At 31.4% G+C, this 27975-nt stretch overlaps 4 protein-coding genes across 5 annotated transcripts; 2 read left to right on the plus strand and 2 right to left on the minus strand.

Annotated features, from left to right (window-relative positions):
* Positions 1 to 45: 45 nt before the first annotated feature.
* LOC126839196 (iron-sulfur cluster assembly scaffold protein IscU) lies at positions 46 to 6171 on the plus strand. 2 transcript variants are annotated; one of them, XM_050574328.1, is made up of 6 exons: positions 46 to 505; positions 1502 to 1726; positions 1800 to 1878; positions 2553 to 2685; positions 5376 to 5579; positions 5898 to 6171. In XM_050574328.1, the coding sequence occupies exons 1-4, from the start codon at positions 431 to 433 to the stop codon at positions 2633 to 2635; spliced, it is 462 nt and encodes a 153-aa protein (XP_050430285.1). In that variant the 5' UTR covers positions 46 to 430; the 3' UTR covers positions 2636 to 2685; positions 5376 to 5579; positions 5898 to 6171. The 2 variants fall into 2 exon arrangements, with proteins under 2 accessions (XP_050430285.1, XP_050430284.1); XM_050574327.1 differs by lacking the exon at positions 5376 to 5579.
* On the minus strand, positions 4991 to 8039 carry LOC126839194 (zinc finger C4H2 domain-containing protein). Its single transcript, XM_050574324.1, has 5 exons — positions 7682 to 8039; positions 7082 to 7253; positions 6847 to 7025; positions 6420 to 6689; positions 4991 to 5986 (listed from the first exon to the last, which is right to left on the minus strand). Exons 1-5 carry the CDS (start codon positions 7741 to 7743, stop codon positions 5857 to 5859), a joined length of 813 nt encoding a protein of 270 aa, XP_050430281.1. The 5' UTR covers positions 7744 to 8039; the 3' UTR covers positions 4991 to 5856.
* Positions 8040 to 9135: 1096 nt separating this feature from the next.
* On the plus strand, positions 9136 to 13164 carry LOC126838765 (integumentary mucin C.1-like). The gene is made up of 3 exons (XM_050573452.1): positions 9136 to 9479; positions 12263 to 12583; positions 12656 to 13164. The coding sequence occupies exons 1-3, from the start codon at positions 9371 to 9373 to the stop codon at positions 12748 to 12750; spliced, it is 525 nt and encodes a 174-aa protein (XP_050429409.1). The 5' UTR covers positions 9136 to 9370; the 3' UTR covers positions 12751 to 13164.
* Positions 13165 to 14592: 1428 nt separating this feature from the next.
* On the minus strand, positions 14593 to 20039 carry LOC126839301 (dynein axonemal intermediate chain 7-like). The gene is made up of 5 exons (XM_050574539.1): positions 19875 to 20039; positions 18726 to 19016; positions 16725 to 17578; positions 16189 to 16539; positions 14593 to 15566 (listed from the first exon to the last, which is right to left on the minus strand). Exons 1-5 carry the CDS (start codon positions 20037 to 20039, stop codon positions 14831 to 14833), a joined length of 2397 nt encoding a protein of 798 aa, XP_050430496.1. The 3' UTR covers positions 14593 to 14830.
* Between the last annotated feature and the right edge of the window lie 7936 nt (positions 20040 to 27975).

Consider the following 27975-nt stretch of genomic DNA (forward strand, 5'->3'; position numbering starts at 1 on the left):
CACATCGTGTGACTCACGTGCAACCGGGTTGCGAAAAGCGTACATACAGCAGCTGTTGTCAGTTGTCTGAGTTAATGATAACATATATATAATAGCTATTATTAATATTCATTGTTTAACATTAACAATAATAATAATAATAATAAAGCTTCATAAAAGTCAAACCGCAAACAACAAAGACGGTCTACGTTCTACTGCTTCTACAACTGTAGACAATTTTGAAAAGCTATATACCAAAGCCTTTACAAATTGCATTTTTACGCAGCAATCATTAAATTATTATCATCTTTTATTGTGCAATAGCTGATATTATTTTTTTGTAGACAATTCACTGTGTGCAAATCGCAGGCGTACCTATATTCGTCTTATGAACAAAACTATTTATAATTACTTGTGGCATGCAAGTTTCTAGTGAGCAGCTTGTACGAAAATGTTTTTGAGTAAAGTACCGCGAAATGTTGTGAGGAAGACCAACTGTGTCCCACAACTGTTTTATCACAAAAATGTAAGTACTTATTTTTATTAACAGTAAGACATATTTTGGTCTTTTCTTTCGATATTCATTTAATCCTATGTCCGTGAATAGTGAATAGATTAAAATTTTTTAACTAAAAATTAACTGTATGTCAGTATGTTTAGCTATTTAGTAGGTTTAGGTAAACTGATTAAATTTTAGTAGCAAATAAACAATTAGTTAATTTTTTTAATTTTGATAGATTTTTATTAATTTACTCACTATTTATTAAACCTAGGCGTCCAAAATTTGCATTTATGCGGTTTACAGTCTTCGATATAGGATACAAATTTGAGTTCTCTAGCTCAAAAATTGTAGAAATAATTACGGTTTTAGGGTTTGTCATGTTATTGTTGACATTATCAACTAACTTACCTTATTCCTTTTGCTCACGATGAGAGATTATTAAAACTATTTTTATCTTTAAAATTATTTGCAATGGTTACATTTGTATCATTCAGTTTTGACAGTTTTCTATTATTTTACACATCTGTTGTCAAACATTTTTTTTTAAAAGGAAATCCAAAAAATAGTAAATTTATAGGTTGCATTGTGTGAGTAAATCAACAGTCAACATTAATTTGAAAATATTTTCATTATATTGTTAATTATGATGTATGGATACCTATTGCAATATATTATTATATTCAGACGAGCCTAATACTAGCAATACATTTTTAAGCACATTTTTGACATTAGGAACAATGTTTTTATCAATATTTTTTATTTCTATCATTTTAGATTTGCATCTAAGTGTTTATTTAAAAGTGATTTCATCACTTTCATTTGTAATAATTTATATAGCCTGTGTCACTTCATCCCACTATGCCCCTACTCCACTGTATTATTTTAATTGTTTGGTTTGATGTGGTTATATTACAAATTATAATTATATCATAAGCTTTTTTAGAATGAAGTTTTGATAAAATTAAAAAAAATAATGGAACAATATTTTTTTTAATTTTAAATTTAATTTAAAATATGTAGGTCATCGATCATTATGAAAATCCACGTAATGTTGGATCAATGAATAAAAGTGATAAGAATGTTGGAACTGGATTGGTTGGTGCTCCCGCGTGCGGTGATGTTATGAAGTTACAAATTAAAGTTGATGACGCTGGTAAAATAATAGATGCTAAATTTAAAACGTTCGGTTGTGGCTCAGCAATTGCATCCAGTTCATTAGCAACAGAGTGGGTAAAAGGAAAAACTGTAAGTTTAAGTTTTTATTTAATTCTTATTTTAATAATAGTTGTATAATGTAAAATCTATTTATTCTTATTAGGTGGATGAAGCGCTTTCATTAAAAAATACAGATATTGCTAAAGAACTTTCGCTGCCTCCCGTTAAACTTCATTGTTCAAGTATGTAATTTCATAAACAACAATGTAATGTTCCAATTTCATATTAAACTAAACCGATGAATCAATTAATTAATTAAACACTGTATTTATTATTTAATAATGATGGTGTTTTTAAAAAAGGGTAACCAACAATTTATTATTTTTTAAAAGGTGGGTTACTCTATTCCAACTTGATTATAATTTATCACCAATTTGATTACTAAAAATATGCACATGGACTGTATGCTCTGGCATAGGCCCACTTCGGTCCCCAAGGTGGCAGAATTTTTAGTTTACTTCATTTAGGTTTCTGCCATGCTGACGATTTAATATTTCTATCTTTAAACGCTATCTGAAATGTCGAGAAGGGGAATGTTTGCTCCTTTTCACCGCACTCTTTCTTGTCTGGTAAACAGAGTGCCTGTGACCGATGACAGTGAGTTAACACACAGTACACACTGTCCCCTTACCGACTCAGCCACTCGTCCCTGTCGTATAAGTAACGTTTGGTTACTTATACACCTAAATGTTAAACTAATTTAGTAATTTTAATTGAAATTATTCAACAAAACACCATTAATATTTTTATAAAATAACAAAATAAAATACATAGTTTTATAAATTCATCTAAGAAATAATATTTATAATTTAATATACTTAAAATTAATTAGTAAATAATTTGATTTTTTCTATAGTGTTAGCAGAGGATGCAATAAAAGCAGCACTTTCTGACTATCGAATTAAACAACAGGAAAAGAACTCTGAAGAAGAGAAATAATTTTAAACATTTTGTAAATTAGTAGATTATTTATTTTTAGCATTGTTTAGGTAAGTTAAAAATGTTAAAAATTATTGTTTGTTTTTTTTAGAATAATATATTCATGAAAGTACATTGAAAATATTTAACAAACAAAATAAATTAAGTTCCTAAAAACATGATGAAAACTCATTTGACACCTATTACTATATTACTTATTGTAAAACTTTTTGGCAGTGGTACATACATTTTCCTAATGTTATTTGTTAACCTATTAATTTTTTTTGGTTGACACTTGGCTGTGTTGACAAACTATCTATTGCTGGTTCTCATTATAAAAAAATTCATCATTAAATTATTGTATAATAATCTGACAAATACATAAATATATATGAGGGTGTCCCTAATTTTGGACTTATTTTAAAAACTTTATGCTTCCAAGGTCTCAAACTGCTCGAGTGGGTGAAAAAAACGGCCCCAAGAGTCTCAATTTTGTAGCTCAATATTTATCCGTGCTTGTAAGACTGAAGTTCCCCATTTAAATAACAGGATTATTGAAACTTTTTTCAATATTTTTGGAGAAAAAAAATCTTAAAAATATGGGAATAAAGAAGAAGTTTATGTGTGACACATACTTTCAACAAAAAATTTAAAAATTAAGAAGTAGGCCATTGTCCACATGGGTGAAGTCAAAATATCAAGTTTCCCCTAAATTTCGAGTTTTTTTCCATATATTTTTGTTTACTGCATATTATGTTGGACTATAATTTTCACGTAGACACAATTATTGATTCCTACGAATGAAATGTGACAATATTATACTCTTGCTATGATAAAAAAAATGAAGAGTATTCACACTTCATACAGATACATCAATACATGGATATGTCCTCCAATCCTCCTCCACAATTCCTTAAAACTCCTCTATAAACCATCCATAATCCTTAATAATCCCTCCATAATCTATAATGATGTCAGCACTGTGACACAAAACGTAACGGACAAATATTCAGAATGACCCCCAGCCATAAAACAAATCCATGTCAATAATAACTACTTTAAAAATAAATTAGTTTTGGTAATACTGAGTAGCTTTTGAATTAAACTGAGTTGTTTAAGCAAATTCTATTTTGAAGGAAACGAAAAATGGGCCTGATCGATAACGTCAAAGCTTGTAACTTTGACACAATGCCGTAGAATACTGGTTCAGTCAAGGGTGCTGCAGTTTTGATAGAATAAATATTCTGAAGAGACCACTTGTGGTTGCCATTACGCTATCAAGTATTTGAAATGGTGTTAACTAGTGATTTTGATCTCAAAATGGCCAAATTGTTGAGAGCTTTTGTAGTGCTTTGATTGAGATATTACCCAATTTCATTTGTAGGAACAAATAATTGCATCTGTGTGAAAATGATAATCCTGCCTGTAGGCTATATATATTCTGTAAAGAGAAAGTATATGAAAAAAAACTTGAAATTTAGAGGGAAAACTTGATATTTTGACTAGGCGCATGTGCAAAATGCCGACCAAGTAATTTTTAAATTTATTTTTGAGAGTTCATGCCATACACAAGCGAGTCACATTGGTCCTTTATTTTTAAGATTATTTGTTATATCTTTCGAAAATGTTGAAAAAAGTTTCGATCATCCTGTGTTATTTAAATGGAAACTTCAGTCTTACAGACGGGTAAATAATCAGCTAAAGCATTGAAACTCTTAAGTGCTTTTTTTTTCACCCACTAAAGCAGTTTGAGACCTCTGGAGCATAACATTCTGAAAAAGTTTGAAATAAGGGATATATATATATATATACATTTATTGACATTTCCAGACAGATTATACAGGCATGAAATAGACAAGTACATTATATTGTTAATACATATTTTTTTATTTAGAATGAAAAAGTATGTACATAAAATGAATATAGTTTATTTACAAATGTAAATGCAATTTAATAAGCTAAGCGATAAAACTACTTTAAAGTACAATAAACAAATGTTTGTTTTTTTAGATTTATGACTTAAAACTATAACTAGTTTTAATATAAAAGTATTAAATGTTTTTAAAGGTTAACATTTAACGTTATTAGTTGGAGATAATAACATTTTTATCTCTATCCTATAGAGCAAAGAATGATTATTGTTATTAACTGATATTTTTTTCTTAACCATCCGTTTTTTTAAACTTAAAAATAGGAGTTTTTAGTTGTTTTTTTGTAAGCAGTACATTTTCTGAATAAATAAATGCACTATATCACTGATACATTATTTTTGAAGAACAATCAAATACTATAATCTCAAAAAGCATTAACAATTAAATAAATAGAAATATTTTTATTTATTAATTAAAATATAAAAAAATGAATCAGATATTAAAAAAAATATGATTATTTAATAAACCGTTTACATTATTATGCTATCTAGTAGTTAATTTTTAAGTAGGTATTGTACATTTTATTTTTATTTTAATAGATTGTTTTAAGGACGATTGAAAGTGGGTTGGTTTTTAAGGAGATTTATATAGGCAGTATTTAAGAAAAAAGTGGTTTTAATTAATTTTGACCATGGCAATTCATTTTCAAAATCATTTTTATAAGCTTCAGGGTATAACTTTTAACATATACAATTTTTTCTACAAGTAAAAGCCATTTTGTTTTTGTAAGAAGTCAATTTTAGACCTAAAGCTTGACTAAATTACGTCTACTTAGAACAATAGGATTTTAGTTCTGTAAAAGTATTTAAGCTTATCAACCTTTTTTCCAGGTTATTGTGGAAGTCCAGTTTTGAATAATTGTTGTTTCGTTTAATTAAAAAAACAAATAATAGGAATACTAAAAATTTGAGAAATTCAAATAGGATTTATACACAATTTTTATTGAAATATTAAAAATCAATTGCCACATCAACTTAGAAAAGAAGCCGATAAACTCTATTTATACAGAATTTAAATTGGATCATCTCAAGTAGGTAGGTGTAATTTTGTCAGGCTTTTTTTGTCAACCCCACCACTTTCAATCCTTTTCAGTAATATTTATTTATTTTAATTAGACTATCATTAGGTGTTTTCTTGAAAATTAATAAGTAAAAAGTTATTGATAATATGATAATTCAAATAATTTTTTTTAATACTAAAAACATATTTAAAACTAGTAAAATAAATCAAGTAACCAATTAGTACTTAATAAATACTTTGAATACTGATTAATAATTTTAATTCAGATTTTATATCATGTGACATTGTTAGTTAATCTTTTTTTTTCGGTTTTTTTGGGTTACGACTCCTAGATTTGGCTTTGCAAAGGGGACAAATTGGAGCATTGCGATGTATTTGTTGATGGCACGACAAACATGATTTCATTGGTGGAGGTTGCTGCCTGAAATAATAATATACTACCATTAATTAATAAATAAACACAATTTTACTTTAGAATATTACAATTTTAACTATTATAATTGATATTTATAAAATAATAAATAAAGTGTTTGAAATGTTTACTAAAATGATGAACTTGTTTGTGTTCATGTACAATGCGCAAAAATAAACTAACACTTAACTTCAGGTTTGTTTTGTTTAAAATTGACGTGCTAAATTTATATACATTTCTACATTGTATTATGCAATTGTTTTTTTTTATGGGAAACCCCTAAACTTTAAGAGGCTATTGAGGATTAAAAAAAAAAATGACCAATTTCAAGAGTAGCGTTGAGTGTTAAAGTAACAAAAACGTCAAATTAGGTGAACCGCCTTAAAATTTGTGTATCTAGTATACAAATATTAGTCTAGTAAAAATAATTTTATTGTATTACCTAAACGTTGGTGGTCCCGGTATTGGTGGTATTGGCCTTGTGTCTACGGATCCCCCATTTACCATTTTGCTACTAGTGGCCAATTGTTGTAGCGGAGAAGACTGAACAGCGGCTGCTTGAGATCCAAGAAATGCAACTACAGCTGCTTGGGCATGCTGGTGAGCTTGAGAAAAGTTTAAAGGCACATTATCTCCATTATGCCAGTCAGAGCTAGTAGGGGTCGAAACAGCAGGTTTCATTTGCTTGTCAAAATAATTTTGTACAAAAAGGCTGAAATAAATAATTTTATAAGCATTCCTAAAAATAAGTTTCAAGACTAATTTTAACAATTAATAAAAGAGTATTTTAGTTAACATAAATCAATCATTATACATCAACTATATGTAATTTATGTCAGCTAATGACTATTTTTAATAAAGATGCTTACTCAGGCCTGACGAGATCACTTTCTTCTTCATGAAGTTCTGGTAAACGTTCGAGGCCAAGAACATCGCGGCGCATACGATCTATATCAAGTTTTAGAGGTTTATACTCATCGTGAACTTGTTTAGCTCGTTCCATTGAGCGATTTCTAGATTCCTCTGCTTTTTTAATAACACCTTCCATCTAAACAATACAAATTCATTGTTATTTTACTTTTAAAGAATGAATTTTTTACTTACAGCATTTATGTCAGCATGTATTTGGCGAAGTTCTTCTACATGCGCCATTTTTTCCTGTAATAAAAGTTCTAGCTCTTTACGGTATTCTGATAGACATTTATCTTCTTGATCGCTGGATTCAATTTCTTTCAAAATATTATTTTTGAGCGTTTCCAATTTTTCCGTCTTATCCCTTAAAATCAATATAAGAAATTAATAATCGAACTAGTACATTTTACTCTGGTATAACTGCTAATTTATGTACCAAATAGGAGTGATTGCTGTCCCATAAATATGTTACTTTTAAAAAATAGTTCGTTGGACATAATTTTTGGTATAATTAATTATTAAAAAAAAATAATGCATTATATCATTATTTTATTAATTATTAACTTATACTACCAGTGACAAATCCGATTAATAACGCTATTGTGGTAAAATAATTAGCATAAGAGTAACATTGCATTATTGTCTTACTAGTTACAAATGCTGAAAGGCATTTTATTCAACAATGAAAAGGTAATAGAGTGAAAAAAAGTAATTGAATTACTATTTTTTCTTTTTTTTGTATCCAGTCTATTATATTTATAGTTGCGATACTGATTATTACTGAAGACTTACCTTATGTCTTTTAATGCGTCTAGTTTTTTAAAAACTTCTTCACTTTGCGCTTCTTCGGTCATTTTTCCAATAGCGTATTACCAAAGACAGCAAAATATTATATATAATATAAAAAAAAATCCAACACGATGGGACAACCTCGATAAAAATCAATATCCTTAAGTTCTGCCGCCGCCGCCACAGGATGAGTATTGTCGCAGCCACCGTCGATTGTCGAATACGGGATGACCACAGGATGCTGTCCATTTGTTTACATTTTCTTATCATCGGTGTTATCAATCCGGCAACTTTATGGTATACAAATAGGTATGTCAGCAATTAGTGATACTTTAAAATGGCTGCGGGTTTACTCAAGTAGCTGTGTAGTTCTTACGATGGAAAACTGGCTACCATTTTGTAAAAATTAATAACACAATTTGCTGACATACCTTATCATATGGTCATGGCATCAATAAAATGTAGCTCGCTGTAAAATGACAAATAGTTAGATTATAGATAGGTTAGGTAAGAATAGACTATCCGATGATATGAGATCGGTAATCGCGGAAAATAAAATTTCATTCCAAAATTAAATAAAGCGAAAGGGAAAAATATTATGTAAAATCTGGGTTATTACCCAATGTACCATTTGTTTTTTTGTTCCAACGACATTAATGCCTAATAACACACAGCCTCGTCCTAAGAAATATTAATTGTATCAACAACCAATACTGAATACTTCAATATATTAATTATTGTATGTTTATTATTAATTATTAATTGATCAATCTAAGGAATGACTACGTTGAACAATAATAAAAAAAATATGGTTAATTGATTTGGAAATTTGTTTAGCCTCGTTTCGCATTGATAATATAATACATTTTTAATAGTCATTATAGTGACTGGCTCACGAAAAGTTTTTATAATATAGTTTTAGTTGTTTTTTTTTTATAGTGACAAATTTCCATTAGTGGGTATCAAAATAATTGGCGCGCTTTTTAAAATGTTTAAATGTACGTATTTCATTATAGTCGTCATATTACGAGTATAAATTGTAGCTTGACGATGGGGGTGTTAGGTGCCGCATGTGTTGTTGATTATATCATCATATTATTAAGATAGAAAATTTCATAATTTATTAGTAAAAATATGCTTGAACACCATGTATTTTATTTTATTCATTACATGTTTTTTGGGAAGAACCATGCTACTACGCCGTATTCCGGAGTCATAACAATAGTCCGCGTTTTCACAACTAGAGCGCGTTGTTCTCGGGCGACTGGACCGTGGCCTATCCGTTCTTTAATTTTTTATTTTCCCTGGTTATAAGCGGGTTTTCGTGATACGCGTCGGTCGCAGAACGGCGGTAACCGTTGTTTCCATGGCGGTTATCGTGTGTTCCATGACGGGTTTTTGTGACAGGACGTCGGCACAGCTGATTTGTCCAATCGCAAAAAAACAATTTGGTGTCGTCAGCTCAACCGCAGGCCGCCACTGTTCTCTTATTACGTTTTCAATTTCCAACGTCCACGCACTGTCGTCATTTGGCTTAGCGCAGGCCGCAGATTTCTAGTAACTCTACCGCCGACGCTAATTTAACTTTTGCCTTACGGCCCATCGACCGGCGACGCTAACACACGCTGGTATTGACTAGCGATTCGTTTTAATAATACATCGTCGTCAACTAGTGTAACGCAAAAGTCGATCATGTTGCTGCTGAAGGCGAGTGCAGTCTTATTATTCACGGTTGCGTGTTATGCAGGTTCCATACAAACGTCTGTGCCCGACCCCAAAGATAGCTACACGCACCCACTGAGTGAGTATCACGATCGTCCATTGTATCGTTTACGAAATCAAGGTCAATAATAAAAATGTCCATGTGCGGTTCATAATCGCACACTCGAGTGCGGTTTTTGTCAGTCGACTGTATAACAAATTTACATCGTGCTTTGTTTTTACATTTCAATTGGTTTTCAAAGCTATTGCGTATTAACTTTCGCGCGCTTGCACAAGTTAGTTTACGCGATAAGCTCAATATTGTAGATTACACTTTATACTGGTTTCGGCGGTGGGGTGGGTTGTTATTTCGCTTGATAAACGTTAGCTGTTAATTTTTCCATATTTAGCCGACAGTTGTGTATTGATTGGCTGTAACTTGGTCTATTGTGTAGTTATATGCATGTTGGCTGTTAAGAGTGGTTTCCGTTTGTTCACAGCTCACTTGTATCATCCAAGGTTAAACTAATAGGCCACAACTGTTTAGTAGCTTGCTTGTGCTAGCAAAAACAGTTACATTTGTTTAAAAAATATACCAACGCATATAATAATATTATTATCGTATTGTGATGCGTCAACCTTGATGGAGCCACAAAACTAGGCTTTTGCATTCATAGATAATATCAGATTCAGTGGCGATTTCATTTTTTTCTAAATGACTTGCGTATAATTTGTTTTTCGTCACAACAATGTGATGCTTTGATTTTGATAATTTTTTAAATATTTAAAAAAATAGGTTTTTACTTATAATTATTGTTGTAATAAACAAAGAAACCTATTGACATCAGACTATTTAAATTCATATTTATGTAGATAAAAATAAATGAGCATAAAATTCAATATTTGTTTTCTTATCTCTCTTGTTTCTCTCTCTCTCTCTCTCTCTATATATATATATATATATATATTTTAAAATATAGTCAAATATAAAGTTGTTTTCTTGGGATTTTTTTTGTTTTGATGTTGTTTAAAAATAAATTATTATTCCCTATCATCTTCTTGTTATTTTATCTTAATATTAATGCACGTTGTTGACAGAATAAACTTATAAAATAAATATTTTTTTATAAAATAATATAAAACATTATTTTTACTTTGGGCAGCCTTTAAGCTTCAGTGCGGAGCTAAGACCACTCTTTCCCCTTCAAGAACAAGAAAAACCCTTAAAAGTGTATATATTTTTCCACTAAAAATTATGGTGTGCTATTACTTTATAAAAAATAGTCTAATTAGTTCTAAATTTGAATGGAATTTTCCTAAGATATAGTACTACCAATAAACGTTGCAAAACAAAAAAAATACTATAAATCCTGTCTGGGGAAAGGTGGTGACTTATCTTTTATAATTTTTTTTAGATGAAGTTTGAAAATTTAAAGTCTGAAAATTAGACCAAAGGTTGATCTAATGTAGGGTAAATAACAAAAATAAAGGGAAAAATTATACTTTGATCGTAGTCAATTTCTAGATTGCTATATGTGAGTCAACATGTGTTTGTAAATATTTTCATTATATTGTTAATTATGAATTATGATACATAGGTAACTACCGAAATAAATGATTATAGTCAGTCGATCAACCTAATTGTATCCACCTTAGTACTTAAAATACATTTGTAAGAACATTATTGTTATTAAATACAATGTGTTAATATTTTTATTTCTACCATTACAGATTCACATTGAATCGTTCATTTGAATAAAATAATTTTATCACTCAGTTAAAATAATTCATATAAACCTGGACCTCCCCTGCCCCAATACGGTCCGTCTCCACTATGCTTCATTCCATTGTACTGATTTACTTATATTGGATTTAGTTTTTGCAAAAATTATGTAAGAATAATCGGCATTTTCTCTTTCCCGTTAAATTTTGAAAATTAACTATTTTACTGTAAAAATTAGTTGCATATTTTGTATTCTGTCAATTAAAAAAATTTATAGTTGGTCTACTAAGTTGATTTTTTTTTTAGTACTTTTCAGACCTCTAATAAATGCTGAGACTCAAATGATAACGTATTTATATATTTTGTTCTATTATAAGAGGAAGAATAAATTTAGGTACTAAAAGTGTTTAGTGGTTAAAAACTAGTTTAGATTAATTACTTTTAGAGTTGCTAGGTTTTTATAGATCAGGTGTAGGGGAAATGCATTTGAATAGTACTCGCACACAAAAATAACATTGCGCAGCATTTCTCGCCTCGTCTACGCCATCAATTGCTTAATATTTTTAAAAATGATCAATATTTATAATTAATTATAGATCAGTCAAAATGTATAGTAAGATTAATTTTTAATAGAATATATTATTGACAACTGTTGTAGTAAGCATTAAGCTTCATTATTTTTACAAAAACTAGTATATTTTAACATATTTTATATTAAATGCTAATATGTTTTCGCTTTTAGTTTCAATAACTTATATGTCACTTTTTGCCATGAAAATAAATTACTTTTCAGATTGGTTCTTTTCCATTTTAAATTTGTACGCTTTCCAAATTGAATTATAATAATTTAAAATTTTAAATGTTCATTGTATGTAATTGGAGGAAGTAATTAAAAAAGTAATAAGACTAATTTCAAATAAACTTGTGAAAAATTACATTTTCAGATTTACTATTGCATTGTTAGATTGTATAATTGTAGGAATTGTTTTTTTATATCTAATGAAGCTTAATCTAAGTTAAGTCTAATAAATTGTATCGTTAGTAGGTACTCCTAATAGTAGGAACTCCTAATAGTAGGATTTTAGTTGGTTGAATATTGTAATGTAACTATGTTTTTTTGGTTGTTTTGTTCATTACCTAACGATTTATTATAATTCTAGATATTGCACCAGAACCAGCAAAAAATACCAGTACTATTGTACCGACTACTACAACTACAAATATTACAACTTCTAAACCTCCTACACCTACTACTCTAAACCCTAATATAACAACAACAGCTTCGCCAAATACAACTACATCTACAACTACGCCACCATCAACTACATCAAAACCGAATACAACTACAACTACACCCGCACCCGTGCCATCAACAACAACCCCAAGACCATCACCTACTCCGAGTCCTAGCCCCAATAGCACTACTACTGTGTCCCCAGAGCCTGCTCAGCCTAGAAAATGGGATGGTCCGAGTTTCTTAGGTAAGACTCAATATATTATATTTTTTTACTATAGTTGTTGAAATGTATAAAATGTATAATTTTATTTTTTAGGTGGTATGGTTCTTGCCTTTGGCATTGTTGCCGTTGGATTTGTTGGTTACCGATTCTTCTATTTGGGACGTGGTGGCGCTTACCATACATTGTGAATAATGGTCATCTGATGTGTATGAATCAAATGATAAAAAAAAGAACAATAATTTCTTTTCACGATAGGTCTATTTACATTTAATCTTAAACCTAAACATTTGTAAAATACATGTTGATTATTAATCAATCATTTTTATTTATAGAAAGCATATTATAACAAAGTGCTAGTATATCTTATTTATTACCAGTAGCATGTTCAAATGCTTCTTTCGACATATGAGTTTAAAATATTGTACGTACTGTAGCTGCTACTGTCATTTATACTGTTATGAATTATTTTTCTTTTTACTTTATATGGAATAGTCAATATTTAAAATGACAAAAATATTCTTATTCAATTTATTTCGGTGATAACTAATGTAAAATTATTTTTAAGTATTTTTTTTATATATAATTAAACACTGTAAAGTATATTTTGAGTTTGTTTTTTATAAGTTATAACCATTTTTATTTTCATCAAAATGTACAGGAATTGTTCGAGTTTCAACACATTTCTAAATGAGTTTTAGTAATTTGTGAGTTACATTTTATTTTTGTTTGCTGTAGTCATCATGGTATATTTATTACATTTTTTAAGTTTGAAATAAATGGGTATTACACCTATTTTTTTTTAAATTTATATTTAACTCGTTAAATCGCACCAGTGCAATTTTTTGCTTAAATACATTCCTCATATAAAACAATATAAGATAACTTTTTTTATGTTTGAAAGAGGAAGACTTCTACAATATCTATGGAGCTACAATTTTCAAAATTTAAATTACAACTCGTACGTGTCCTATGACTTATATACAGGGTGGCTCACAAAGATTTGACAAATTAAATAACTTTTGTTCAAGTGAATATTTTTGAGATTTTTTTTTTTTTTAATAAGTTATTCAATAAGTGGCAAAGCGTCATAGGAAATAAAACATAGTCTTGACTGAAGAAACTACTTGAAAAAAGGAAAACGCAATTTGGTGTTCTATAACTTAAATAACAACGGTTTTATAACAAATTGCTCTAGTTGAGTCTTGCATCGCATTTCTGCGTTACAATAGTACTACTTATTTGTGCATAGTAAAATGCAAATAAATGCCTAGTAAAATCAATTACATTGATTAAATGGTTGTATTACGAGTGTGATAGAGCGTTTGCTCAAATAGACTTAAATTATTTAAATATAGATTGATACTTTTTCTTTAAAATAAGCTATGAGTAGTGGCAGTTTCTTTAAAAATGATTGCTGTTGAAAGTAAGATTTAATCGCTTCGAGGAAGTTAACCGATAGTTAACCGCTTCCCGTGAAATTAAGATGGATTATAATGATAAATACACCTTACGTGATGCTTGTGCATTCTATTTAAAGCCGATAGAAAATAAATTACAAATAATCCATAAAATTGGGGATGTGTACCTAAGTGGTTTTTATTGTACGATAATTGGCAACACTGAAGTTTGGCATTGAGTATATTATTGTACTTTCGCCATAGAATAAAGAATTAGTATAATTGGCATTTATGACAATTTATCAATATTTATATTCGGTTATAAGTTATGACTGTTTAAAAAGACAATAGGTACATTTTTAGTTTACTGTTCACGTGGAGATTCAAATATTGATGAGTAACGTTATATGACAGGACTTGCCAAGTATTAAGTAAGTCACTTACTGTATTCCTTTAACTTGATGGTACCTGTTATTGTCATTAATGAGGATAGAATTTTTACATAAAGTAATTATAATGTTTATACTATTATAATTTAAACTTCAAATGTTTTACTTTATTTTGTAAGATACAAAAAACAACCATAAAAAAAATGCTCGATTTTGATGTTTCCGTGTAATTAATATTTGCAGATTAGTACTTGCATTAAGTATAATATGCAAGCTATCTATTATTTTGTGTAAATTCGGATGTCGAAAGTTTCAGCCCTAATACAATTTAATCTAAAAATAATTTGACACGATTAAAATGGATTTAAACAAGTTTTTTATCCGCTATTACCTACAATTTTTCCTTTAATAAATGAACATATAAACTGTGAACATTTTCCCAAACTGGTCAGGTTTAAAATAGTTTTGTAAGCGATAAAATATTATGAATAGCTTAAAAATTTAATTTTGTCCATCAAAAAATACAGCGTTTCAACGGTTTTGTAATCGGCATCGATAATCTTGGCACTGACATCGTCCGGGCAGGTGTCTTCTACCAATGAGTACAGATCTGGGGCAAACGGACACCGTGGCTCTGGTTCTTCGGAGAATGCTTGGCTCACCTCGTTGCACTTTAAGAACACGGCCCGTTCTGGCGTGACCATCACCATCTTGTAAGGGCCTCCTTCGCCTATTTCTTTCATCTGCAGCACCATCCGGTCGGGGCCCACGTGCACGTTCCATCGCGATGCAGTGAACTGGTGGCTGTTGCTCAGAGCGGCGGCACAGTGGTAGAGATGTCGTTCGACCACCGCGTGTTTCGGTGGCCGGTTGCCGTCCACGTAGTACCGGGCGTCCGGTGCTGGGAACAGGTTAACGCCTCCCCTGTGCAACATGCGAACCAGTCTGTCCGGTCTATAGTACGTGCCAACGATTTCCTGCAGAGCGACTGTGGTAGCGTTCTGCAGTTGCACCATGGCCGCGTGGTCTCCGCGCACAGAAAACTCCACCAGTACTGTGGCCGCCGTTATTGAAAGTATCACGCCGGCATCGGCGGTCGTTCCTTCCGGCCGTATTTCCCATGACTGAAACGGAAAGTTGGAATAACGATTGACGGCTAACCCGAAAGAGCCCATACGGCCCGCTCGAAACGATACCGTCTGTTTTTCCTCGTTGAACCTGTCCACGAAAACGTTACATTTTTTTAATGACATGGCAATTCGTCTTTTTTGGGTTAAAACCACCAGTTTTAAATCTAAATTCTACCCATTGCTATTGACTTTTCAAATTTAGTTTCAAAGTTGAGAGGAAAATTAAATTGTAAACCGAGTAAGAGAGATTTAGAGGTTCGGGTGTACTGAAAAAGAAATCTATATCGTAATGTATGCTCCAAATAAAAACTCGGGAAGTGTATAGAATAATGGAGAAGAAACGTAGAGTTAGGCGATTTGGATGATCGCACTCATTTTCTATAATAATATCCACTATAAGGAAGAATAAACGAACACACATGCGATTAAAAAATTGAGTGATGGATTACGCGTATTAAGAATAATAAAAAAATGGGTAATCTATCTGTAACCGTATTGAGGTTTTAGTTTTTGGAATTCACGTCGTTTTACTTGGCTAATTGATGTACATACTGGAATGAACTTTGGCTGTTTTAACGTTAAAATAATTAAAAAAATATGATATCGTTAACATATAATGTGAGTGCAAGATTGCACAAATTGAAGCTGGATTACATTGTGAAAATTTTTTAGTTTTTATATAATATGTATGATTATTTCGAGCAATTTACCTGATGTCGTAAATATTATCTGTAGTCCAGACTTTTTTCTCTTCATTCCACATGGCAGGCTTCGGATTCTCAAACCAAAGCACGTTCTCTGGCAATTTAATCGTTATCAGGACGAGCCTGCGAAGAGCTTCTTGGTTTTGTTTTTTTACGTCTGTTTCCTCGTCCTCGGAGGATGTCGAAGAAAAAACTATCGAAGACAACTGTAGTGGCTCGTACTTTTCAAAATATTCTATGGGTTGGAGTGCGGATGACCCAATGATCAGAACTACTACGGTACCGTCTTTGTGTTGTACTGGCTGCATTGGCAGTTTCCACATTTCAACGGTAAAAGCACCTCCGATTATCCAATATCTGAAAATACAGTTAAATAAATAAATAACGTCAGACCTTGTCGGTTTTCGTGTTTACGCGTTTATGTGTCTGTGGATAGAATAATTGCTGGTTAACATAACGATAAAATTATCATTTTAAATCGGATACACGTAGATTAAAAAGTGTTTTTCGTAACCTTTGCGGTGTTGAAAAGAGTAAAATACCTTCTAGGATTGAGTTCGTTAGGTTTTTCTAAATATTTCAAAGAGTTCGCCACTTTTTCAATTTGTTCGAATTTGATTTTTTCGAGTTCTTCGCTCAAAGACCTTTTAATATAAATTGGACTAGTTATTTTGGTTTCAATCTCCTTGATCGGTTCCGCTTTTGGCTCCGGGTTAGTGTGTTCTTCGCGGTCTTCGTGTTCTTCAGCTTGCGATTCTTCTTCTGCTTCGTCGCCTACAATTTCGTCTACTGACATCGTATACGGCACGTTTATTTTCGTACTCTTGCCCTCTTTCTCGGCCAAATATGTTTTGAGGTCGTCCGGATAATGGCTTCGATCTACGTCCGCAAACACTTTGAGCTTCTCTTCCATTTTGGCCATCCACCATTGTTTCTCCGCTTTAGCTTTTTCTTTTTCGATGTCTTTTTTCAGCTGTTCTCTCGCGTCCCACTTGTCTGCCATAAACTGATGAAGATTTCGATCGTCTAAGTCTGGTGAGAGAGAAACGTCGAAGGCTAACATTCTATCCGTGTACGGGTCCCAACGCAGCCACAGTGCCATCACCGCCATATAAGTTTGTGACAGATGAGCCGGCACCTCGACCGACACCAGGCTATCAGGAAAATCACATTTGGGCGCCTCTCGGTTGTCCGTCATCAGTCTAGGCTTATAGCAAACAGCATACAGGCCAATAGCAAAAGCATCGCATAACTGCTGGTACGATACAGTTTCCAAGTCTATTTGATTCATCCGAAGTTCGTAGTCGCTTAGTAACTGATAACTCGTGTCGTAAATGATTTCTACTAGCAATCTTCCTAAATTGTCCCTAGCTTCTCGGAAACACTGAAGTTGGTACTTGTCTGCAACATCAATTAATCTTATTAAAATTGTTGCTGTACAAGGGTGTTAATGTAAGATTGAACTCAATTAAAAAAAAAAAAAAATAATAAGTTTTTATAAATGAGAATTAAAACTATAGCTGCAATAAAGAAGCAAATGTAAATAAATGTTGAATGTACCATGTCGTCAGTCTATTTAGCAATGGGCGTAACTCCAAAATACCAAATTTCACTCTAAATGGAAAAAAACCGTTTAATTTATTCTACATATTTCAACGACAATAATTGCTTACTGTTTATCACACATTTCATAGAAAAAACATTGAAATATAATCATTATTGTACCAGTCGACGCACAGTTTTTTTTCTTTCAAATAGTGTAATATACCGAAAATTGATTTTTTCGGAGATAGGTCCTTTGCTAAATAGGCTGAGTGCTGACGATGTGCTCTCTTCGTATTTAGTAATACAGCTATAACAGACATAGTATATTAAAATGGCGTGAATTTATATACACGAGACAAGCACAAAATTGCAACGTTGGGGTAGGTTAGGTTCTGTAATTTATTAATTATTGGTTATTATCACTATATTACTAATATTATTATTTTATTATATTTATTTATTATTATTAGTTACATGATGCAATAACTAATATAGGCACTTAGACACTGAAAATAATTATGTGGTGTTCAGGCAAAGCGAAATAAGTAAACATTACGTTTTTTTCAGTTAAGTTTAGAATAAGAGAAGTATACCATTTTCATAGTAGGCTAGTTCTAGTGGTTTTATATTATATTTGCTCTTTAATCACTCTTTGTAATAAATTAGTCTATTAACAGTATAGTCGAGACAAAAAAACATACAATTAAAAGTTTTCATCTTTTGCCAAAACACCAGTTATTTTATATTTTTTTAACAAAGCTGATTTGAAATGCTGTCGCTGATTAATTAATTCGATAAAAATAGTAAACATTTTAAGTTCTGTGAAATAATATTAAAATATGAACTAATAATATTTTAATAGTCTATATACCTAGTAGGATAGTAACCTATGTAAATGCATTTTTCGCTATCTTCGTTAACTCGCGTTGAAATTATATTGTAACCACACACTGGGGTGAAATGATTTTATTTAACACCGGTTGCACCTTAAAGAATACCTTACTGAAGTCCAGCGGCAAATCCACTACATCGTCTACAGCGTCCATGATTTTGAATATTTCCAAACACTTGGCCAGATAAGTGTCTCGGTTGTCACCAGCTTTGTACATTTCTCTCCAGACAAACAGATAAGTATTTAATTCTTGCACTACCCTCGGGTTGGGCGTTCCGTCGCATTGTATACGGTGATTCCAGTCCAACTCCTCGCGATATTTTCGGTCGTGTTCGTATTTCTTTTTCGTTAATCCTGCCAACATTTCGCAAGTCATTTTCAGCCGTACTTGTCGAATCTGCAAACCGAAAGGATTTCACATTAAAATACAAAACCAAAAAATATTTGACGATCCACTGCTGGTAGTAAAATAATAACAACACTGGACACTTCCTGGAGTTTCCTTTTTTCACAACCAAAAAATCCATAAGTACACACTGTTTTACTTAAATATTAGTATTAAGAAAATTAATTTTTAAAAGGTTACTCGCAAGTAACTTTTTACACAAAATCAAACTTGCTAGTAAGGTATGTGTTGCTTTTAGGGAGGCAAAACAAATTGAAGCGGCAAAATCAACACGTTGAGTGCCACGAAGTAATTGCAAGTCATAAATTTGTCATTTTCAATTTAAAATAAACGTTTTATCTCAAGTGTTTTTATTTTTGGAAATATGAGTAATACTTTAAATTACCTACAAACTATAGCTTACTAAATAATTAAATATCATAAAACACCGAACACAGGAGGTTAAAATGTTTGTTTTGATGTATACTTTTGTTAAAGACAAATGTCTAAACTACGTAGTTTGCTTGTAATTTAATTTAATTTTAAACTGGGTATTTCTTACACAGTAAAAAACAGTGTTTTTAGATTATATTAATTTTGTTACTCGGTAGCTTACAAAGTATTACTAATTTGACATTGAAAAATTATATTTACATTTTTGTTTGGTTAGAAAAATTGGTATCTTGTGCAATATCATCGAAATAAGTGTGTCAAATTACTTGGAAAATATAATTATATTAAAATAATGTAGAGAAAACTTGTGGGAAATAGAATGTTAACGCTCATTTGTCTAAAAGTACTAAATATGACAATGATCTTTTCAAACACAGAAAACCTATATCTATATGTTAAAGAAAATGATAAAAGTACCTGATGTTCTTTAATGTTAAACGAATTTTGGCCTTTATCTTCTAAAACTTTTTCAATTTTGTCCGTCTCTTGGTTATCGGTATCCGCCTTTATCAATTTATCTGTCTTTTCATTTAAACTTTCGGGTACCAACTTCTTTGTTTTATTATTTAATTTTTTTGCCATGTTAATTTGTACCTATTGATATAATTTTTAAATGTTAATGTTCACCCGCACTAAGTTTTGTATTATATTGACAAATCTATTATTGTGGCGTTTAATGGTCGCCAGGCAACTCGTTAAGTCGGTGGTTGTTACTGAAATCTTTGCTTAAAACTATTTTTACTAAAGATCAATTACTACCTCATAGGCATGTAAGTTCATTAACTATAAACGATTCTGAAAACATGAATGGTCGTATAGTGATAAAATTGAATTTCAGCCTGACATATATACATTTTTACTGTTATTTGATATCGGCTTTTGTCGAATACAAGAACAGCAAAAACAAAAGAACAGAAGACAAAATTCTATAAATTATATTAAAAACTTATATTTGAAAGACTTACATAAATCCTACAAAGAAAAGCAAATCTTTATACTTGTCTAATAAACGATTTGCAAAGAATTTATTGATTATCCTTTGTATTTGAAATAAGGATATTATAAACTCTGTGCATACTAACTGCCACCTAAATCCAAGTAGTAGATAGTTATATACTATAAAAAAATAATCAGTTATAGTTGACTTCAATTATAACTCGAAAATATTATAAAATATTTAACAATTATACATGTAATATTTTCAAACCTTGAAACAGATATTATAAAATAATGAATAATTAATAATATTTGTCTAATCATTACAGAAAATATCATCGTTTAAATATCTGCGTGAGTTGTTATTTTATATAGAGCTCAACATAAAAAAACATATCTTCACTTTATTTAACTTAGTTTGATGAAAACATTTGTACAGAGTGTTATCTTGTGACATTATTGTTGTAAAATATTTAGTGTTATTTTCTGCGCTCCCCTGAAAAACATTGAATTATGGATATGTTATAGCATTACGGTCCGTATAACCACCATGATTTTTTTTATTAAGTACAATTATAGGTATACGGAAAATTAAAAAAATATGTTATTGTATTTTGGCCACAAAAAATGTAAAAATGTACGTAACTTAAGCTTGACCGTTAGATCGCGCCACATGTACAAATTTTGCACCTTGTAAACTCCTCTACAAGCGTCTTTACCGATAACGTGGACTTGGCCGCTCTTCTGTTCTCCAGCAGGTTGGACTTAGCCTCCACCTGGATCAAACTCTTCAGAGCCGTCGCTTAGTCCGTTATGCCCTTGACAATCTGCTTACTGAAGTTCTTCTTCTGATTTAGGTTCGTCTTGGCTGACTCCATAAACCAGTCGAGTCCGCTGATTATCTTGCAATAAGTGTCGGTTCTCGTGGCCCTTGACTTCTCATTAACTACTGTTAAGTCCGTCGAAGAGGAGGAGGAAGAGTTCCGCTCATCGGTCTCATGCTTCCTCTTGGCAGCATTAGCTTCTTCCAAACATAGTTTCTTTCGAGACATTACACTGCTTTCGCTGTCCGCGATGGACATTTTAAAGTTTTTGTATATAAAACGGACCTCGGAACAAAATCTACTACTATTTGAGTAAAATAGTAGCTTTCGTCGATAAATCGGTCTTAGAGAGGTTCTAGGGCCTTAAAACACTAACAAAAGTAATAACCTTACCGCCTCTATCGATTCTCGGTGTTGGATTGCCCGAAAGACGTCTCGTTCTCCGAAATAACTGCCCTATTCGCGGTTGCTAAGTTGATAGCCGGCTGTCGGTGGCCGTTGCTATGCAAATCAACAATCTACTTTTGCTGGGAAAATTTCCCAAATTTGCCTTTTAAGGGCTCTAACCAGGCGGGGAGTGTAGCTAGAGAGACCGCGCGTTGTAATCGCTGAGTCACGCCCTATCTGCTGATACTTAAAGCGCCGGGATTCGATGTGTTATTCGTACAGAAAAAAAGACTTGTACTCACTTATACACAAAATACTTTTCTTTCTAATTTCGCCATATTCGGTGACTTCAAGGGCGTCAATAGCCCCGAAACGACCCGCCTAGCGCCTAAGCAGATGTTCTCGGCGTCCAAGAAGAGCTATAGGCGAATTTTCAGTCGATTTTCGGTTTACGGAGATATTCTGCCCAAAGTATAGCAACGAACTTGGTTTTCACAAAATGCGTCTTCCTCTGGAAAGTTCTTGATTTTCCGATTGACCACCAGCCCAGTAATAATGTTAAAATATTTAACAATGCATTACTTTATGGAAAACTCAACATTTTTTATGTAGATAAAACATTCTAAAAAATAATATATTCATACCTTCCTCAGTATCGTTTACAGTAAGACCGCACGACTCAAGAATGAGTACTTGTAGTGTAGTGTCGTACCGGTATTGATAACGGTGACTACATTTGGTCTTTTCGGAAGGGACACGGAAATGTATGAATACGGCTGTAGATACAAAAACGTATAAGGGTTTGTGTTGACGATAAATCCGGAATTTATCGTTTGGAAGCTACGCGATAAGGCGAGTCTCTTTGGATCGAAGCAATTACGGGTTCAAAGAATTAAACATGTTATTGTTATTCACCCTATGTCTCGTGTATAGCGCTGCTTTCTCTAAATTTCGAAAGGTCCGACCCACTGGAAACTAAAGGACTCTGGCCGGCCGGGTGGTGGTGGTGTGAAATTGACTTGCTAAAAGCGGGTGGGACGTTATCAAATTCGTATCAAAACCAAATTATACCGAACGCGGTGTGCAAAATAAAAAAATAGAAAGGGAAAAAGAAAGGAATAACAATTGTGTATAGAAACCGAAGGGGATTCTTCTCGTGGACGAGGGGCAAAATGATAAAGACAATTTGATTGAAGCCATGATATACCGTGGGTGAGTTGGCCTATAATATATTTACAGCTGTCACCACCGCCGCAAGTTGGATTTTTGGAAAAAACATTAAACATTTTGCTCTGAAAAAACGTTAAATAAGAGACTTGCATCTACAATATTATGCACCAGACGTCTTTAAATATTATCTAACGTCTTTTCCGTGTATTATTATTATACTATCTCTTGCAAATTTACGTTTATTTTACAATTACATAATATAAATAACGTGGTTAAATAACTTATACTAGGAGCCATCGGGATGCAATTCGTATATAAAATTTGGTTCTACCACCTAGCCTTGGGAACGGGATGCAACTAGTAGGTACTGTATGCACCTTTTATACTATTTCCGTTCAGTTCGGTTGCAACACAAAAACCATAAAGACATTGATTGGAGTTTGAAATACTATGAATAGTAGCTGTAGTTATACCATAGTATGTTCTATTTCATATTCATGTTTAGTATAGACGTATAACTTATTACTAATGTAGTTATTGTATATAATATAACCTTTTATCGCAGTCTATCCGATCGATATATTAGAATAATATAAATTATTGTATTATGTTTATTATTTCAATAATTGGGACAGCGGCGTATATATACATTAGGGTTTTTGGGGGTTGGGGGAGGATTTAAACTAGGTAAAACATGAGACTTTCTTAGAAAAATTAATTTTTGTTTACTATATTTGTTGATGACACTTTAGTTGGTTATTTATTTATTAAATGTAATTAATTAATTTTACACTTGATAAACTTAATAAATACTGTTTTATTTCAGCAGGTTTGATCTGATTTGACTTGCATAATAGGCATTATTGATGGAGGTAAAATAATAACGTTAGTCGTTACTTTAATATATATTATTATTTTGCTTTTTTTTAAAACGATAATCTTAACTAAATTCTGTTAAAAGTAATGATAATGGCTATTTTTGGTTTTGTGTGTAACAAAGCCTTTTTTCTATACTCTGTTTAAAATAAGATCGACCTCGGTGGCTACCTAAAACCGGGTTTTTACGTGGCTTTCAGATAGCCACCGAGGTCGATTCTTATTTTGAACAAACTATAGTAAATGCATGTTTCCATTAAGGTTTTACATTTTTTTTAATTAGGGCTTTTTAAAAAAAGGTCGTCTATAATTTTCTTCTTCTCATTCAAATTTAAGTATTTAAGTTATTTCCATAACTAATAGTAATTATTTTTTAATCTATATAATATTATTCATGATTATTGAATGAGCTTTACATTATATTATCGTCTATGTATTTAGATGACTTTATTATCATGTGATATTTTTTGATAAACATAATATATTGTTATTGTCGTTGTATTTACGTTTATTTTTGTACAATTTAAGATTTCATTTTTTTTAAATTAAATTAAGTTATGGGAATGTGTGGGTGGCAAATAATATAACAAAGTAGTTGTCACGCATCGTATTTATAAGTTTCACTTCAAATAAATATTATAAAAGGGGTGACAAGGAGCAATAAATTTAATTTATTTATTGTGTTTAATGATGTCACAATTAAAAACGACAGGGTGTGTCACGGAAGAAACTAGTTGTCATTTTATTAGAAAGAAATTAGAAAAAGCGCTTGTAACATTATTGCCACCAAATGCAGAGTCTTTTGGTGTTAGGTTTTGGTATTTTGGTTTTTAGTTGGGTCGTAATGTAAGAAGACACGACAGACGTGGTGTGGCAAATAATAGTGAGTGGAGTATAAATTCCTTTTTCTGGAATTTCCGTCAAGAGTCTTATATTATCATTTGACTTCTTGTGTGATCCACTCTATTTAGTTTAACACTCCAATGAGCTTGTAAAATTTAGCTTAGCCAACCGTATCGCTGTGTCCCCGACATCACACATTTTCTTTACTTGAGGAAACTGCGATAACGTCAAATTAAAAAACATATAAAAAACCCTGAGGCTAGGTGGCTAGAAAACCATCTGCTATTGTCGTATAAACTGTAAGGTATTACCCAATACGCACAATAAACACACATACAACTTAAAGTCTATTTTGTTAAGTACATTGAGTGTTACTCTAAAATTACGATTTGCAGTATAAACCACCTAAACTCGTAGGGAACCTGCACCTGTTGTAGGGTAGCCTGCACTTCTGACCTAGAGCTAAGCTTATACGTAACCAGCACGCCTAACTGTTAAGAAACGAGTTAGTAATTATTTATTGTTAGTTAAAACCTTAGGTAAGTCGGTGACTATTTGTGCTTGTAGCTTTATGGAGTTTAGTGACTATTTTCCATGTCGAAAACTTATTACAAGTAAACTCAATGACTATATCAAACAAAAATACCTTTTAAAATATACTTCACCAAAGGAAAAAGGTTACACTTTTAAAATGAAATAAAACCAAACTCATTGCTAAAATGACTAAAATGACAATAGTTAACATATGACGTAATAAAACAGATTAAACGAGATATACTCCCCTCGCTACAGCCGGCCGTGTACGGGTGAGTCTACAATACTCCGAGCCCAAGAGAGTGCGATCCGACATAACGATTTGTGCGGCTTTAAATAATAGAAATAAGTATAATTTTCGCTATATTAACCATTTTATCGTTTGCCATTTGTCCTAGATGTATATTTCTCGTTCCTACTACAACTGTTTTACTCATTATTTCTCCGACATTACTACGCAACGAATTTAATAAATAGTCAAATCTTTAAAAACCGGAAAGATCAAGTCATTCCAACTGAAATGCCTATTTTTCTTGTTTTCGAAAAAAATTAAATTTTTTAATAGTTTCCAACTACAAGCACAAGTCTATAAAGTATACTTTTGGAAACTGAGCCGGTTTAAGAGGAATTACGCGTTTAGTCAATTTCCCCTACGGTTTCCTCTTTTACAATATCACATTAAATTACCCTGGAGATTTTTAATACCCAGAGATCATACTCCTAACGATAATCAATGTCGATAATTCTAATTATTTTTTTTAATTTAACGTATTCACGCTTCCATGATATTTCTATTAAAATAGTATTAAATATTACAATTAGTTTATAATAACATTTAATATTAACTTTGAATATTTTTTTATAAAATAATAATTATTTTTAACTTTTATTAAACACTACAACACATTTTATTTTTTCAACTCACTGTCGTGTCATATAATTTTTTTATGTAAAAAACTTTTGTCACATTGTTGATTTTTAGCCAAGTTATCTGTTGTTTATTCAGCTATGTAATGTACAAACTGTACCTTCGTAATATTGACACATTGTTGTTATTCAACATTTTGTTAAATCTTTCGGAAATCCAATTTGCCAAACTTTTATGGTTTTTTGCAGATAACGTCATACAGTACAATGTTTCGTGACTATTTGTATATATTGTTTTCATAAATACATGTAACTCCTTATTCATAAAATGTTTTTTAGTAGTTTACAATTAATACTCTATATAGATGTATCAATACACACAATCAACTGGTCGTTATTCTTGTACCATTAACCTTAGGGGTAAAAAAAAAAAAATTGTTAGTTATAAAGGTATAGGTACTATTTGTAAAGTATACATAAAATAAAAATAAATTTTACATTGTAGTGATATTATAAATGGCATTGTTACATAATACACACGACAAAACAATTAAAATTAAAAAAAAAAACATAAATTATTTAATATAGTATTTGTCAAAATTAACTTCACAGGTTTAAATTTGATTTTGTATTAATTCGAAAAATACCTTATACTATTTAATTTCATTGAGTTAATAGTCATTGCAACTTATATAAATAACATATATGATGATGTGTTAATAATGCATTGATTGTATTTTATATGCTATACACACACAAAATAGTATGAATGTACTTAGTGAAATAACATGTTTATTGTTGGAGGTTTGTCGATCGTTGATTCGGTAAAGTTTCAAGTATTTTCTGGACGGTGACAGGCCGTGTAACAACAATAATACGGCGATCAAAGTTTATCGGATTTTCCAAAGGTCTTGAGAGCCTGTGAAAAATAACTGAGTGAGGGCGAATAGAAAAAGTAAAAACAAGTCGCCGACAGAATTTTAAACGTCCGGGGAAAAAAGGAATAGGTGTACGAACGAGTGAGAAGTAAAAACACAAACGCCTTCAGTATAATAATCTCTTGTTTAACTTCTTTTCGCTACACTTCTATAATATATATTGTGTAAGTTAGGGTGATGGAGCACCGACTTATTGCCGGTTGGTGAAGTTTCGGCACGCGCAGACATTATACGGGAAAACGGCCGGAAAATTTTGATTCATCGTCTTCGATGGCCCAAAGTTTTACTGCAGCAGTGCCGCTTAAGAAGAATATAAATTTGACGTTTAATGGTTCGAAAACAAATAGCGTAACAAAAGCAGCACAGCCACCACCGCACGATCTCTCGCGGTCGCGTCGGGGATGGGAAGCTGCAGTTTTGTGGAAAAATAAAGTAGTTAAAACTGAAAAAAAGAACGTTTTTTTTTTTTAATTTCCGGGGATATTTTCTATATTTTACACCTATATCTGACATTCTTACTCACAAATTGAATTATTTTTTTAGATACATATACATAAAGGGAAAGTAGAGTCAAAGAAGAACAAATTTAAGAGTTATGTCCTCAAAAAAAAAAACTGTTGTTTGATATAAAATGTTACTTGTTGTAAGTGAACGTAAAACAATCATCACTAATAGTATCATAGAGTAAACATATTATAGCATAATAGGCTTACAGTTTTTTTCACTTCAATGTTGCCGTGAAAAACCTCCTATGTGCCAATTTTACGATTTTGAGGTTTTGGTATCCTTGGATACGGAAAAAAATAAGCAATCATGTGATAAAATATCCAACGTACCATCTCTGTTGTAGAATAAATGAAAAATAAAAAATAAAACCTGTATTATGTTACTATAAATTGTTTTACATGTTTTAGTGTCTCCTGAACAATTAGGTTTTAGCAAATGGGAATTAGGTTTTTTCACGGCAACGACGATATTTTAAATTTAATAACTGTTTACACAAATTATTATTTTCAAATTTCTTGGGTAAATCATTTTTGTATCTTGTTAGAAAATGTTGTTTCTGGGTATTTTAACTTCGATGCGGATGTATTATACAATATTGTGTTATTTTACAATGATGTGTTTTTTTTTTGTCTGTAT

Source organism: Adelges cooleyi, unplaced genomic scaffold, assembly GCF_023614345.1.
Source record: "Adelges cooleyi isolate 19-005CV unplaced genomic scaffold, UGA_ACOO_1.1 ACOO_flye_CR_arks_rails_tigmint_CR_PRNA_30, whole genome shotgun sequence".
In the NCBI taxonomy this organism is placed as follows: domain Eukaryota; kingdom Metazoa; phylum Arthropoda; class Insecta; order Hemiptera; family Adelgidae; genus Adelges; species Adelges cooleyi.